Source organism: Festucalex cinctus, chromosome 11 (genome assembly GCF_051991245.1).
Source record: "Festucalex cinctus isolate MCC-2025b chromosome 11, RoL_Fcin_1.0, whole genome shotgun sequence".
NCBI lineage: Eukaryota > Metazoa > Chordata > Actinopteri > Syngnathiformes > Syngnathidae > Festucalex > Festucalex cinctus.
In genome coordinates this window covers 23,147,479-23,164,749 of record NC_135421.1, presented here as the reverse complement: position 1 = coordinate 23,164,749, position 17,271 = coordinate 23,147,479, and the positions used below count along the sequence as shown (strand labels likewise).

At 37.7% G+C, this 17,271-nt stretch overlaps 1 protein-coding gene across 1 annotated transcript in view; it reads right to left on the bottom strand.

Annotated features, from left to right (window-relative positions):
- Window positions 1-15,920, bottom strand: part of erbb4b (erb-b2 receptor tyrosine kinase 4b) — a 238,036-nt gene extending 222,116 nt beyond the window's left edge. Inside the window, exon 1 of the mRNA XM_077536191.1 lies at window positions 15,546-15,920. Coding sequence (XP_077392317.1) covers window positions 15,546-15,624 — 79 coding nt within the window. The 5' untranslated portion in view covers window positions 15,625-15,920. The remainder of the gene's footprint in view (window positions 1-15,545) is intronic.
- Window positions 15,921-17,271: the final 1,351 nt, after the last annotated feature.

The following is a 17,271-nucleotide window of genomic DNA, read 5'->3' as shown; positions in this document are numbered from 1 at the left end:
TTGGAGCTACTGCCCTCCTCATGGCGAGGCCTAATTAAACCTCAACCTCATCTTTGATTTAAAGATAATTAGCTGCAGGGGTTAACTTGGACCCTCACCCAGTGGCTGCCAAAAACGCTGTATAAAATATTCACTAATGTGCTTTTCAGTGACAGCACATTCATAAAATAAAAGACAGATTGCAAAACTGCAGTTTGTGGATATGTTTTATTTATTTATTTTTTAAGTTTGCATAACTCTCCCAACACAGTAACAACATGTACTAATGCACATCACCATATTTTCCTCTCATGTTAAGTAATATTTTCACATTATTATATGGCAATTTATAGCCCCTTACCTTATCTGCTATCTAAAAAAAAATAGTTTGGAGTTCCATTCACCTCTTTAACTCATTCACTCCCAAAAACGTATTTATACGTTTTCTTTTTTAGGTTTTTGTTTGCTAGAGTTTTTGTATGAAGGCTTTGATGCAGTTTCGGACCTGAAGTGGTCGCTTAAAGCAATGGTTAAAAAAAAAAAAAAAAAAAAAAGGTGGCAGCAAAGTATAAGAGATCAACCAGGTCCATGTTGCAACAAGCTCTTTTTCAACAGGTTTGTGAATAATGATGAAACCTAGCTAATTCTAATGCTAATTACTACAAAACATAAAACGGATAAAAAATATACCGTACATTTTTTTTTTTTTTCCTCTCCTGATTAAAGAAGAGACTTTTTTTTTTTTGGGTAGGTTCCATGTTTTTATAGCAATAGAACATGAAAATGGCTGGGAGTGAATGAGTTTAAAAAAAAAATAATAATAATAATACTGCGCATAAAAAGCGCTCTTGTGATCATATTTGTAGATAAAACCAAAACTTTGAGGACGTTTGTTTTTTATATTTTGATCTACAAAGCAACCGACTCTCCCCACAATTTTAACTGTCCGACCCTTGGGATTGATCCTATATTTCCCCATTAAGCTATACTGACAGCATGACATTTCCCAAGGTGGAGGGCTCTGATTTGGGGATGTTTTATTCATCCTATTGACTTGGCAATGTTGCCGTAGAATGAGAGCAAATGTCTGAAGTGTGCAAGGTGCCAGCGAAGGCACTCGCTGCTGTTGTGTTTACAACTGAGATCGCCAGACGCGGCTCAAAGACAGCTGGTTGACACCTAAATAATATACCTATCACTTACGAAGACAGGGTGATTGCAAAACATTTCCTGCATTGAAACTTTTTCTATTTGCACATAGAGAGCAGAGGCAAGATGTCACCTCTTCCAGTGTTAGTTTTATTCTGTCATTATTCCTCAAAACACAGAGTACACAGAGTAACACCTCTATGAAATATTACATACAGTATAGCTACCATATGCCATAATCACAATGATGGTGTACTAAATGATTATTTAAAAAAAAAGAAAAAAAAAAGTGCAAATGTCTCGCTCTGATTGAGTGTGCAGTGATGCTAACTCAAGAAATATTTGACGAATGAAGAAAATCCAGAAGCCAAATCTTATGATGACATCACTGCAATTATGGCAATCATTTCCATGGCTAAGGCCAAAAGATTTTTGCAAGCTATTAGTGCATTTTGAAACCAGGTACAAGTCAAGCCGGCGCTAATTTGCAGAAATTTCTCTCCCTGCGATGTTCCTGACAGTACGCATTCATCATCTGATTGATACCGGTCCAAGTCAGTTGTACCACCGACATATGGAATTCAAACGTCTGCCCAGTGAGTATTTAGCTTGACGGATCAGTGGCTAGATGATGACTTTACCATGAAAAGAGCCTTACTGCATACAAAAGACTTCTCTGGGTCTCTAACAATGACAGCAATATGGCAAAATGACAACACAACAAATGTTACCCTTCATTGTTTCGATATTATCAAACAACCAATCAATCAAACTTTATTTATATCGCACCTTTCATACACTGAAATGCAACTCAAGGTGCATAATTTAAAAAAAAATAAAATAAAAAAAATGGCAGGGCACAGAGAAACCATGTGAGGAAAGGCACTGGAGCTAAAAACTAACAGACAACAAAATAAAAACAGTTAAAAGCTAAATTACAACAGAATAAAATGCAAAAACAAAGCTAAAAGACAATATGATAAAAGGAATGTTGTAAATATGTCAACAGCTATGTGGTATATTCATTTATCAGAGTTGAAAATTAAAACATACATTATTTATTATTCATATGGGCCATGACAGCGCAGGAAATGTGTTTGCATGAGCAGAAAAAGAGGTAGAGGAATCAAGTTCAAGAAGGATTTTGAACAATTTTTCAGTCCATACTGATGTGCTTTTATTTTGAAGGCCTAACTTTACAGGCTACTACAGAATGCTTGCAGCAACGATTCCCGATTGTTGCCGAGCAGACCCGGACGGTCATTGTTCCCTGTGGTTGTGAATAAAAGCTTACATTGTAGAATAGCCCGTTTGAACCCGCTTGACACAATACGACACACACTGTTGAAGTGGAAAGAGAGCGGTGAATTGTTCCACCACACACGAAGGGGTCTGTGATTATTTGCAAACATCGCAAATTCCCACCATGCAAAACCCTGCTACTGTGGTGGGCTCAGAATGAAGACAGGTTTCCCAGATTTTGTTTTTATTTATTTTATTTTATTTTTTTAATTGACCGTCTGGCTGGAAATACCACAAGCCTTTACGAAGGCAATGCTGTTATGTTCCAACTAAAATATAAATGACATTGTCAGTGACTATTTGACATTGATTCGACTTTTATTGAATCAATGTTGACTTAAAATAATCTGTCGTTGTATAACTCTACCAGATTGAGCAGCAGTGGAGAAAAGAAGTGAAAAAGCACACTACTTCCTGTTTGAAGACTGCAAAGACGAAAGATGAAACGAAACCCACCATGAACTCAAACATGAGTGAAAATATTTGATCCATTGTCAAATAATTCATGTTGCTGGAAATGAAAAATGAACCGAAATTCAGAACCATTATAAAATCACCGAATGCCAATTTTGCTTCAGCTTTGTATCATTTCTAAGGAGACCAGCATTTAGACAATCAATCAATCATCCACCACTGCAAGAATAAAATTCAAGGAAGAAAAACAGCAGCAAAATCTGAGTTCCAAAGAACATTCAGAATCTATTGTAAGAATGAAATGGTTTACCATTTCTCTTTTGAACTGCAATTATGTTTTCCAAATGGGTCCTTTTTTCATTTCAAATCATATTTCAAAACCATTTTGTCCGTGTCTGACTAGTTGAATAGAAAAGGCCGATCCCATCCACAATGACCATGAGACAAATGTCTGCCCTCATCCCCAGGCGGATCACGTGGGAACCACGGCAGGAGCCTCCTCCAGGACGCAACGCTGGAAAACGGGGGGACACTGCCAGCCTTGTTCCCTTTTCGCATTGGCTCTTTGTTAAATGGCTGCTTGCTTACCAGGAGGGTTCCAACCCTCCATTCCACCCTGACTGTATATATCATCTCAGTGTTTGTATCAAAGCATTATTTGCAAACACTCTAAAAGCATTATGGCCAACAAACGTGTTTATCTACTGTATGTTCTTGGCTTGTTATATTACATCACAGAGAAAACCAATTCACGCTGCAAGAGTAATTTGTCAGCTCAGTCTGAGAGCGCTTCCCAGCACTGGTAACCATCACGGGGGGGGTGATTTGGGCAACACTGAAGTCAAATACAGAGTTGAATGGAATTTTGCCAGGTGATATTATTATATTGGTTCCTAGTCGGCTCCACAGTCGCTCCAAAAATGCCTTGTTTCTGACATTTTGAAAATGTTTTCGTGGGTGAACATTTTGCCTAGTTTGCCTTTCAGACGCAGACTAGTTTGATAAATGACATTCGACGTGATCAAATAATCTCCTTGAATTTACTAAATGAACTTTGCAGCAATACTGCCTCTTTGACAATCCTGTTTGCACCCGATTAGTAACACAGCGTCCACATCTGTTTGCATGCACAATCAAGTGTGCACCAGTTTTTGCACAAGACTTTAGTAAAACAGGCCCATATCGACGCCTTCTTAACTCATTCACTCGCAGCCATTTTCACTGAAGCAATCCACTTCCCTCCCAGCTGTTTTCCTGTGTTTTGACTGATTTTTGCAAGGACCACAGAATATTGTGTTCTATTGCTATAAAAAACATGGAACCTATACCAAAAGAAAGATTAGACTCTCTTCTTTCATTAAGAAAAAAGTATACTTGTATGTTTCTGTTTTGCAGCACTTAGCATCAGAATGTAGCTAAGTTTCATCATTATTCACAAATCTGTTTAAAACAGTGGAGAAAAGAGGTTTTTACAACATGGCCCTGGTTGCTCTCTTATACTCAACGCAACCTGCTGGCCGTTTTTGTAATTACTACTATTGATTCAACCTTTCTCTGCAGTAAAGAGGCTGCATCAAAGCCTTCTGTATGCTCTAGCATTAAAAAAAAAAAAAAAAAAAAAAAAAAAAAAAAACGTATAAATATGTCTTTGGGAAACTTAAATCATTTAACTCATTCACTCCCAGGAAATTTTCGCTGTTTTACTGGATTTTGACTGATTTTGCAAGGCCCATAGCATATTATGTCCTATTGCTATAAAAACATGGAACCTACCAAAAGAAAGATTAAAGTCACTTCTTTCATCAGGGGAAAAAAAAAAAAAGTGTATTTCTAGCTTTCCATTTTGCATCAATTAGCATTAGAACATGGCTAAGTTTCATCATTATTCACAAATCTGTTTAAAATAGTGGGGAAAAGAGCTTTTTGATCTCTTATACACTACTGCCATCTGCTGGCCGTTTTTGTAATAACTACCATTGCTTCAAGCATTCTCTTCAGTTCAGAGGTTGCATTAAAACCAAAACGTATAATTACATCTTTGTGAGCATGGTAATATTTAAAATAGAACGTATTTATACGTTTTTGGGAGTAAATGAGTTAAAATAGAACATATGTATACGTTTTTGGGAGTAAATGAGTTAAAATGGAACGTATGTATACGTTTTAGGGAGCACAAGAGTTTAAAATAATATCCTGTCATTTTTTTCAGAATTTACAAGAAACACCAAAAACTGAACCATTTGCATCATGAGGAGGTCATTTAGGCAAACAAAAATTATTTTTGCAAGAAAATCCCTTTGTCAATTATTTTAAGAGGGTGACAATATAACATATGCCCATCTACAGTCTCCCCTCTTTCCGTTATTCATCTTTTACTTCCCTTGCCTGCTTCACTGAAGCATCTGGCTGATTCTTACCATTGTCCTTGCTGCTAATGCCCTCGGGTGAAGCAGGCCATGTCAAACCTGAACCCATCAATCACTCAGCAGCAGCTGTGGGGATAGCGAGAGGGAAATGAAGGGATGAGCAAGAAGAAGAAGAAGGGAGGTGCAATTCGGGTGAAGTACCGTGGCTTGCCTTACTTTTTTTTTTTTTTTTTTTCTACAAACAAACCCCTCCCGTCTCCTCGTCTAAAGCCGCAAGAAACTTCAACTCCTACAGAGTTTGGACCCAGCTGTCAAGTCTCACGAGGTTACTCTCAACTGATTCAAATCAAGAAGAGAGGCAAAGACAAAGCGAGAAGACGAAAAAGATGGCAGAGAAGAGTAGGAATAGGGAAGGGGAATTGAGGTGGGGAGTGGGTGGGGGGGGGGTGTGCACATCATGAGAAGAGAAACGTTAAAAAAATGAAGTGGGGAGTCGAAGCGGTGGGTGAGCCTGCCAGCAGGCAGGTGAGTGCGCGAGTATGTGTGTCCGGTGCAAAATGAAGTGTCCCTGTCAGAGCCCCATTTCCCCCTCTGGGCCGCTGCTGATTAATTGTCCATACAGCTCCTGTGATAGCGAACACTTTAACCAAGACTCCCAAGACATCGGACCATATTCCATCCTTGCAAAAAAAAAAAAAGACACCTCAGCTCCCTTGTACCAGGTTGCCCTTCTCTGACTCAAATCAAGGGAATTTCTCTCTTTGGTACCCCATCCTGTCTCCACATACCACAACAAATAATCCTACATCAGCAACCCATTCACCTTGCCATCGGGGGATAATGTCTCTCTGTGGGAGAGAGGTTTTGGAACAAAGGCAGCCGGCTGGAAGCAGCATGATATAGAGTATGCAACCCCCCCCACCACCACCACCACCACCTACACCCTCCCTCCCACCTCCTGTGTGTTTACTCATGCACTAGTGACTGGCTGAGATAAAGCACCCCTGTCTCAGGTAAATAGTCTAGCACAAGGGGCTTGAAATGGCACATTTGACTTTGGCACCGGACTGCACCAAGTCGGCTTACACTCATAACTGATATATTGTGGGTTTTTTTGTTTTTTTTTATTTTGCTTTTTTTTTTTTTTTTTTGAATGCATACATCTCAAAAACATAAAAATGTAAAAAAATGACAAAAATGGACATGTATTTTTCACATAGCAGCGACGATGTGTTGATTTCACATCAAGGTTTATTCAAGGCAAGGCAAGTTTATTTGTATAGCACCATTCATACACAATGCAACTCAATGTGCTTTATACAAGGAAAGAAGCATCAACAAAGACATTAGTTAACAACATTACAGAAGCGGAAATAAGAGTAGGTTAGAAAATTTATTAAAAGAACAAACATTGACAATGTTAAAACATTATACAGCAAACTTTAACTCTTTGAATGCCAAAAACGTTTAATAACGATCAGTAAAATCACCACGTCTGTTGCCAAAAACGTTAAATAACGTCAACTAAAATTGCAGCGCTGCCTGGTCAATGGGTTGTGGAATCTAAAACACTCTAAACTATGGCCAGCAGATGTAAGCATTGTATCTCTTTTTGTCAATGATCAAAGCCTCTGTCATATCAAAGTTTTTCTTTGATAACATGTGGCAGTAAATGAGTAGCGTGGAGATTTTATTTTATTTTTTTAATAATAATGCTAATTAAAAGGGAAAAAACACAATTTAAAACTGTTTAAAAGACCTTAATCAAAAGGTATAAGAAAAAAGCAAAGTTGTAAAACTTAAAAGCATTTACACCCGGGGCTGACTTCACTTCCGAATATTGACTGGATGTAAACGTAGTCAATGGCAATTAATTTTTTACAATCATTTGAATGGATCTTATATAGATTGGGACACTTTCTTGTAAGTCTTTATAATATGGCAGTCGTGAAAAAAAAAAAGTCGTAAAAATTGGCTGTGTACGTCGTGGTAATAATAATGTTCAGCTTTGATTTACACAGAGCTGTATAACTTCAAAATTGTCGTATGCTTCCTCAGTCTTAATAATACCTGTCGTTCTGGGCATTGTCCCTTTCACCGCACCGTAGGACCATCGGGTGGCCGTTTAGGGACTATACCCCCCCCCACACACACCCCAAAAAAAGCAACCAAGGTCAATTGCCTTTCCTGCTCCTCTCATCCCGTGCTTTATGAACCTTCACATCCAGGAGAAGAGAGCGGCGCTATTTCTACTCTGTCCAAGGTGACTGCACCAGTGACAGCCACACTATTACTGCCAAGCACGAAAATCATTTCCCTTTAATCAGTGGTAATGCAGGAAGAGGCAATTCAAGATATATGCCTCGCTCATTAAAAGGCAGAATTAAGGTTACTGTACATATACATTAGGGGTGAACAATTAATTGAATTCAAAAAGACATTGCGATGCAATTTTCAAATCGCAAAGGCCACCATTTGGGTCGGGTAAAAAAAAAATACTTCATTTTCTGATTTAGGACTTTCTGACTTAAGTTTATACTAGGAGTGTGCCAAAAAAATCGATTCATAAAAGAATCGAGATTCTCACTTATTAATCGGATCGAATCGATTTTAATATTCAAAAATCGATTTTATTTAAATTAGAAATGAAGACGAAGGGGAAAAAGCAGTTGTAGCCCACATGCTGTTTTTGTGGAAAAAGGCAATTACAATACAAAATTAAAGGGATACTTTACTTATTTAGCCATTTTTGGCAGTCAAACATTAATATTTAGCCTATAATAAATTTGATATTTTCATTATTTTTCACGTACAATCAGTACCTTCAAAAACACATTTTGCAACTTGCTGTCGACTGAATATGACATCACAAGGGCTCAGGTAACCAATCACAGCTCAGTTTTCTAGGTTTGGTCATGTGACATTCACAAGCTGAGCTGTGATTGGTTAACTGAGCCCTTGTGATGTCATATTCAGTCGACAGCAAGTTGCAAAATGTGTTTTTAAAGGTACTATTTGTACGTGAAAAATAATGAAAGTATCAAATTAATTATAGACAAAATATTAACTTTTTATTGCTATAATGGGAAAAATAAGTAAAGTATCCCTTTAATAAATGTTTAAACAAAGAAGACACATTAATGTCTATTTGTCATTTTGTCTTGCAAAGCAGAATGGAGTAGATCATGATTTTTTGGCAAAAGTGGTAAAGGTGCATTTATTACACATTTATTACGCATTATTACATATCGCACACGTGCATAGAGTTGCTTTCATTGTCACTTAATAGCCAAAAATATATTGACTATCAAATGTTTTTAAACCACGTCTCATTTATTACACATGTTATTATGCATTTATTACACACTTATTACATATATTATGGCCCTCTGGCAAATAATTGTTAACAATGTGACTTCATAGCCACAATGTTGCAAAACCAGTGGGAAAGTGTAAAAAGATATTCTCTGCTTATCACTACAAGTCGGGCATTGACTATTAAAATATTGTGTCTCGGCCACATAAAATTTATAAAGATTGTCTCATATGTATTCAAACACACAAATTACCAAATCATGATTCTGAAGGAAGTGTGTGTTGAGCCTACTTTATCTGATATCACTCAAAGGCCGTCTGTAATTACATTGTAAATGCAGATTAGCTATGAATATTTTACAAGGGGGATTACTAAAAGAGGAAAGAGAAGGAGCGGAAGAGATTTGAGAGGAATCTGCCTTTTAAAGCACCCACATGCGGAACCGAATGAAAGGCTCGTCTGAAGGTGGAACTTGTCTTTCATGCCAAGTTGTCAGCCTATTATCATCCTTTCAAATGTTGGCGACCATTATTAACTCGGAGCCAGAATAGAAAAATAACAAAAGGAAAATTACAATTAAAAAGCCACCGCTACAACATGGCATGCTGTCATGGCGGAGGGGGGAAAATAACATAGCATGGGACGAGTTTTTATGCTCATTTCAAACTTATCAAATTAGGAGGAGGCACCCAAAACCAGCAAATTTTGAAGAGCAGGGAAAAGAAGCCGTGGAAGTCATCGCGTCAGTCACCATCCATAACCTTCGGTCCTACGCAGACAAACATTGACAGCCATCAAATCTCCAAACGCACACCACATTTTGAAACCTTCCAAAATATGTCTGTCAAAGGTTTGAGCGGCTGACAGCATCCTGCCGCCCTCCAGCAAGATGACGAGGACAGATACAGTACTCTTATTGTGCGGGGAAGGAGGCAACAACATCATCGGGGGATCAAAAGTCGAGCAAATCGAGAGACATACATCACACGCTCGGACAGTTTTTAAAGGGTTTGAGTGTCACTTGTGAGCCCTCCATTTTAGGGTGATAGCTCAGAGTAAAGGCTTGACTGTTGTGTGTATGTGTGTGTCTGAAGATGCATTATTTATTTTTTCAAAAGATCATTTTGCCATTATTGGGTATAAAACATTTGAAGATTTTACAATAAAATATTTCTCAACAGTGAAAAATAACTAATAACAAAAAATAATGGTTTCTTAAATCAAAGGATTCCATTTACACAGAATCGGTCAAAATATCACAAGAATACAGAATTACAGCACACTGTCCACCCTCTTTTTACATACCTGTTGAAATTAGCCAGTTTTGTGTAATTTGTATTTTTTATTTTTTTTTGACCGATAACCGATATTTGGAGCCAATATCCATTTTCACTAAAAGAGAAAATATTGGCATCAAAATTTGAAAACATGCAAACTCTAGCTCTTAATTATTTTTTGAATTTTTAAGCATGTTTATCGAACAACTTTTAGGGATTGTAAAATATTGGAGTTTAAAAAAAAAATCTTATTTAATAAACATTTTTGTTTTAAAAATCTAACAAAAAGTTCAGGGATCTCCCAGGGCCAGAAGCATATCTTCAGTTAAGTTAAATAAAAACTTAAGTTAATAGATCCCTATTGTGTTGTACAGGACATAAAGTTTTTTAAAATTTCAAACTAACTGAAGTATTAAAATTGTACTTTTATTAGTTGTAACTTCAAATAAAAACAAAAGATGCAGAGAGTTCCCAGGGTCAGCAGCATATATGAAATTTAATATTAGTTCCGTGAAGTTTTTTTTTTTTTTTTTTTTTTTATGGATCTATTATCGGCTGTATGATTCTTCTAAATGCTGAATGTTGGCCTCGATAATCGACCCAGTCGATAATTGGTCTATCCCTAGTTACCATGACAATCAAGGAGGCGGAGCTAAAGTTTACTTGTGCTCAAGCCCATCAACAACTTTGTAGAACTATCAAGTATGTCGCAGTTATCAAATGATAACGAAAAAAAAAAGAAAAAAGTGTTGAAAATACCAAACATCTGTGGTTCTCTGAGCAGTTGATTTAAATGTCTAACGCGGGATCTTGCCTAACCAAGTCCCCAAACACACATTTGCCAGCCTAATTAAGACAGAGGGGATCGATTTTTCCCAATTGAAACTTTGAGCCTCCAATCTTTTCTAAGTCGCTCAGCAAATTGTCTGCGATATCACGCAAGCATGTGCTCCCGTATTAGAGTTTGTAGCAACTACTGTGCTAATGATGGTTTGATCGATACGTGAATTGAACTTAGGGGGCCTAAGCGCTGCGCAGAAGTTATTTTTGTCTCTGTCTTTCTACAAAGAAAGATCCACATAATCCTGCCTCAGCTTGCAAAAGGAAAAGCTGAAATGGCGTGAAAAAAAACAAAAACAAACAAAAAAACATCCACTTCGTCTATTTGATGAGCTACATATTGTTGTTTGCATTCTCCAGACGCATCATTTTGAAGCGGCGGGATGCACCAATGCCATTATGAAATCCTTCACAGAAGGGGCGTCCAACAGCTGACAATAATGATGATGCATGGCCCAACGTATGGACTTGTGTTTTGCCTGTATAACTGCATCTGATAAATGAGCTTATAGATCTCGTAAAGGTCACATAAAATATGATCCAATCGCTTCTGCTGCCGGCAGACAGTCTAAATGCTGATAAACCCATCAACTAATCAAAACCGGGGAGGGAAATGCAGGGGGAAAAAAAAAAGAAAAAAAAACCGAAGTAAATGAAAAAGTGAAGAGGGTTATTATGTTGAAAAGGCATTATTAAATATAATCACAGTAATGATGCAAAATCAGGTGACGGAGAAAGTCATAATATACTTTTGGGCTTGACTTTGTACTGTTCATTTCTAGAATAATGGTTCTGATTAAATTATTCTTACCCTTATTTTTTTTCCCATATTTAACTCATTCACTGCCTTTGACAAGTATACTTGTCAATTGTATTTTTTAGAGCGGTGCTAAATGGGGGCGAATCTGAGCATGCTCCACTGTAAATATCAAACTTGGAAACAACTTTACTGATGCCCAACCACCGGTAGATGACATCATTGCCCCATTTTATAGGAAATAAACACAGTTTCAGAGTCCATGGGAGAAATGGCTGTATTTTGGCAAACCTACATTTTTCTACTGTCAATTATAAAAGAACGGGACGGGACAAAAAGTAGGGAGTCTATTCTGTTATTTGGTAGATTCGGTTTATATATAATTATTGAATGTAATATCACGTGAGTATTGGAAATATATATATATATATATATAAATTGGAAAAATTTTCTATAATGACTGGCAGTGAATGAGTTTTAAAGATGGGGTGGGGGAAATCTCTTAGGTCATGTTCACATGAAAAAAAAAAGAGTGATTGCATTTCTTTTTTATTTTCAAAAACTTTCACAGAATCCTTTCAAGAAATGTGTGCGTCAATAGGGCATAAAATTTGAAAAGTTGTAGTATACATGCCAGGCCTGAAGTGGCGCTGTAACGCTAAAAATACAATTTAAACATTCTCAAATAAGGTGGCAAAAAGAGCACGAAATGAGGGAGGTGTTTTTTTTTTCTTTGTTTGTTTTTGTTTTAGTCGAGTCAACAAGCCAATTGTTTATCAATGTGTATGTCAATCAAACAGTTGTCACAGCGAGTCATACGATAAACCAATTCAAAATTACTTTAACTGTTAAATTCCTTCCCATTTGCTTTCACATCCACGCTTTAGAATTACTTCCTGCTTTTGTGTCAAAGAATCATGGGAAGTGTATCCTACTAAGCTATTTGATGTGGTCGCTGGTCAAACCCAAGGCAAGCTGAGCTTTTCTGTTGGCATATTTCCAACGTTACAATGCGGGTTCAACGTGAGGGAAACAGCCCAATAACAGTTTCCAATAACTGGGCAAAAAAAGTTGGATTATTGTGAGTATATTGGGTTGTTTAGCTCTGTTGAACTGTCAACCAAAATAGCATTTAGCATTAGCTCCGGTCACCAGATAGACTAGCGATTAAATTTGTTATAAATTAGTGAATCAAACACTTGTGGTATTTTTTGACTCATCTCGATGGAACTCTTGCTTTAAAGATGCAGTCGACATTAAATCAATTTCCATTGCACTCTAACTTTTATCTTTATCTAGAGTAAAAAAATATATTGCAAGTGCTTCATGAAGCTTCATTTCCCCAAATAGTTCCTGGTGAGAGTTTATTGTATATTTGATTTTCTGGAAAATTATACTGTCCTGGTTTTTCATTTTGAAATTCTGGTCACCCTATCTTAATCTCATTTAAATATGTGCAAGGTATAATTGGAATGTTCTGAACACCTGGGTTCAGAATAATCCACAAAATTGAAGCGATACAGTGTTGTATTGTTAAGTGATGGCGGATGTAAGCACATGAAGTGCGGCTGAGCGCAGTGCAGTGTGAGTGCAGGCCAGTAAAAGAGAGCGGTAGAGAGGAGCAATCACCCTGAAGCAGTGTCAAGTAGCCCCGGTCCAAGTGCGCCCTCACGTTTTATGGTATAGCACAGCACCATACATTCAAGTAGAAAATACATCAAATGCGCTCACTGTGGTAAATAAAAAAAAAAAAAAAAAAAAAGATTTGATCCTTAACTCATTCACTCCCAGCCATTTTCACATTTCGCAATCCCGTTCGCTCCCGGCTGTTTTACTGGATTTTGACTGATTTTGCAAGGCCCACAGAATATTGTGTTCAATTGTTATAAAAGCATGGAAACTACCAAAAGAAAGATTAAAGTCTCTTCTTTCATCTGGGGAAAAAAAAAGTATGTTTCTATCTGTTTCCGTTTTGCAGCAATTGGCATTAGAAGAGAGCTAAGTTTCATCAGTTTTCACAAATCTATTTAAAATTGTAAGTAATTGAGCTTTTTTTCGAGATGGCCCTGGTTGATCTCCTTTGCTCTGCTGCCACCTGCTGGCCGTTTGTGTAATAACTACCATTTCTGCAACCGTTCTTTTCAGTTGAGAGGCTGCATCAAAGCCTTCTGTATGCTCTAGCATAAAATAAAAAAAAATAAAAAAAAACGTATAAATACGTCTTTGGGACACTACGAACATTAAAAAAAACTTATTTATACGTTACTGGGAGTAAATGAGTTAATATCATGCAAATCAGTCCACATACTGTGGGTGAGCTTAAGAAAGAAAAAAATAAAAATACAACAAATTCTCTTGTCCACTTTTGCTCAGCCTCACTCACAGAGCATGCTCCCAGTTCAACAATGCTACATCTCCAGTCAGCATAAACGCATTTCAAACCCTATTTCATTTTTGACAACAATCCAAAACTCTAAAGACTATTGCCGAAAGCCGGCACGCAGAATAATTAGCGTCTCCAGTTTACCCCACATTGCACCGACTCGACTAATTGAAAGAGCCCACACAAATACACGCAGACGGATGTAATGCCTACGCCGTCTCCTGCATATGGAATACATGAATATTCATAACAACGCAGAGCTATCTTGAATGAGGCCATATGGTTTTTGGAATCGGCAGCTATTTGCAATTCCCTTCTCCGGTGTTTCGGAGCGCTCTAACGAAGAAGTGTGCTGCAGTGCAGGAACTCTGCGGCCACTCGCCAGCCTGCTCGCACGCATCCTAGCGACAACTTAGGTGACAAACTGTTTTAATTTCTAGCAAAGGACTACACAGCCCGAGGAAAGCTTCCATTTATTTTCCGGTGGATAACAATTCAAGCGGAGATAAATCAGCAAACATGGACATATTAGAATACGTTGCACATGCTGAGTGGCTCAAATAAAAAGAAGATTGCATCAAATAAAGATGATGAAAAAGCAATTGAGCGAGGGGCAAGTGTGGGCATGCACATTTGCCACCGCTAGCTCATGGAATCAAACATGACACACATATTACAGCACTTCCATCTCGTTACCCTCTCCATCATACAAATTAACCAATGTTTACACCAAGTTATTTGCATAATCTATTCCTTCTAGCTGAGTTGCATTTTACTTGATCCAGAGGTGATGGTCTGACTGTGGGGGGAAAAAAACAAACATGTTTTGTTTTGATTTTCTGGCTAAATTGACTCTTTTCATACATGCATCAATTAACTCATTCACTGCCAGTGACGGAAAAAGTCGTCAATGTCAAAGCTTTTGCTGGACTGGCAGTGAATGTGTTAAGCATATTTAAAATCAGCGCATCAAGCCATATTGAGAGATCTTTGCACCTGCCCAATTCACCCAATCATCCAATATTGGATTTGTCCTGATTTCTATCTCATATGAATGTCAAAATATCACTTAATCTCTTTCGACTGTTCTGTGGAATGCCCTACAGTAGATAAAGTGCACAATTCCACATTCTCTGTTTACATTTCACTGCTCGCCGCATGAAAGGAGCCGATATATTAAATACAGTTTGTCTTCTTTCTTTTTTTAAATGAAAGTGTCGTCTGCAAAGTGAAGAAGAAGAGGAAAAGTGCATTTGCCGGTGCGTAAAAGAGCGCCGCTGCAGCGCTCGTCAATAAAGTGAGGTGCACATGGTCCCCGGGGGGGAGTTTGCAATCAAATGAAATCGTGTCATTTCACGGTAACCCGCTTTAATATCAAGCCGTTTGCAGATTGCACATGGACAACAGTTCATCTGCATGATCGTCCCTGCAGGATTTATGGATCGGATGAATGTTAAAAAGCATCTGTTGAACTCAGATCTGTATCAAACACATATTTTAAAAGAAAAATAAACAAGGTGCGAACTTTTAAATCCACCAAACCACTATTCAACTATTTCCACAAGCATCGTTCGAACAGCAAAAACGAGATTCCAATCATGCACAGCCTGAACGCACCCAAGTTCCTCATCACGAATGCAAAAAAAAAAGCAAACGGGATGCAAAAAAAAAAAAAAAAAAAAAGTCTCCCCGCGGAGCCCACACGCGTTCCGCGCTTCACTTGGAACCCGCCGAGCAGCGCGCACACGTCGGCTTGACTCACCTGATTGTGACGAGCTCGACCCAAACAAGAGGCACGCCAGGAAAAAGTCGATGCAATACAGGACAGTCGCTTGTTTCATTGTTGCGCTTGCCAGTTATTTCCTTGAAATTCACATGTCCAACAGCGTATCCTTGTTTGAAGCAACCGCACAACAGGCTTGCTCGTTTTGGAGCAAATCAGCGTCACTTTAGGGACTTGAGGGTGGGGGCGGGGGGGGGGCTTTTTCGCCCCCTCTTCCTTAAGTTTGTCGGACTGTGCTTCGGGTAAACCTCTCAAATGTGCACAAGCTAAAATTGCAACTGGCTGGCGAAACAAGTTTCCAAGGCGCGCACAGTAAAGCTTGTCTAAACAGTAAAAGGCTGCATTCATGCCATTTCTCCCCCCACTTGTACTCAGTATGCGGCGCCACACTTGATTTTTTTTTCCAGACACACCTCCGAGCTCTTCGACTCCTCCCACGCACGCTGCGATTGGCACAGGTGGCCGACCGTCACCCCGCAGCTCACCAGGCATTCACCCACTGGCACTGCCATTAGGTGACTTCACATGACACTTTAGTTTAAATTCTTGCACTGTGCACCTGTCACGTCAACATGGTCAAAATTCATTCTGGGAGGGGGGAAAAAAAAAGGGACTCTGGGTGCCATCCTTGGGCGTTTCTACCTCATTTTGGGGGGCACGCTAGCACCCCTAAATTAAATCCCAGACAGCTGGAAAATATGAAAATAGTATTTATTTTTTATTTTTTATGTTTTAATGTATGTTACGGAAGCATATTGCATTCATTTTTGGAAAAAAAAATTCCTGTTTTTCTGACTAATTTTTGGGGGGTGAGCTTTGTTTTTTGAGTATTTTTTTTCTTTTTTCTTTTTTTAATATTTTTTTCTGCTTTACTGAATATATTTTCTATTATTAAATCCCAGACAGCTGGAAAATTTATGGAAATAGTATTTTATTTGTTTATGTATTCATTTTAATGTATGTCCTTTGTTACGGAAGCGTATTGCATTCATTTTGGAGAAAAAAAATCTTGTTTTTCTGACTAGTTTTTGGGGGGTGAGCTTTGTTTTTTGAGTATTTTTTTTCTTTTCTTTTTTTATTTTTTATATTTTTTTTCTGCTTTACTGAATATTTTTTCTATCATAAAAAAGTATTCCGAAAAAAAGGGGAAAAAATATTCAGAAAAACAGGAGGAAAAATTACTCAGAAAAACAGGGTGGGAAAAAATTATTCAGAAAAACGGGGAAAAAAATATTCCAAAAAAAAAAACAAAAAAAAACAGGGCGCCAACTTCTGTTTTTCTGAGTATTTATTTATTTATTTATTTATTTATTTATTTATTTGACCTCCGAACTCCAAGTGACTTGTTGCAGACCACTGACCTGTGTACTGGACAGCCACAAGATGGCCGCCCTCTGACTTCAACAGCTTGCACTAGCTTGTATGGGCTATCCAGTCATATATACAGGTTAGTGGTCTGCAACAAGTCACTTGGAGGTCAGAGGTAAAAATAAATAAATAAATAAAAAAATACTCAGAAAAACAGAAGTTGGTGCTCTGTTTATAATTTTTTTATGAATATTTTTTTCTGTTTTTTGGAATACATTTTTTTCTGTTTTTTTTTTTAAATAATGTTTTTAGCCCTGTTTTTCTGAGTAATTTTTCCTCCTTTTTTTTGTTTGTTTGTTTTTTATGACAGAAAAAAAATTCAGTATAACAGAAAAAA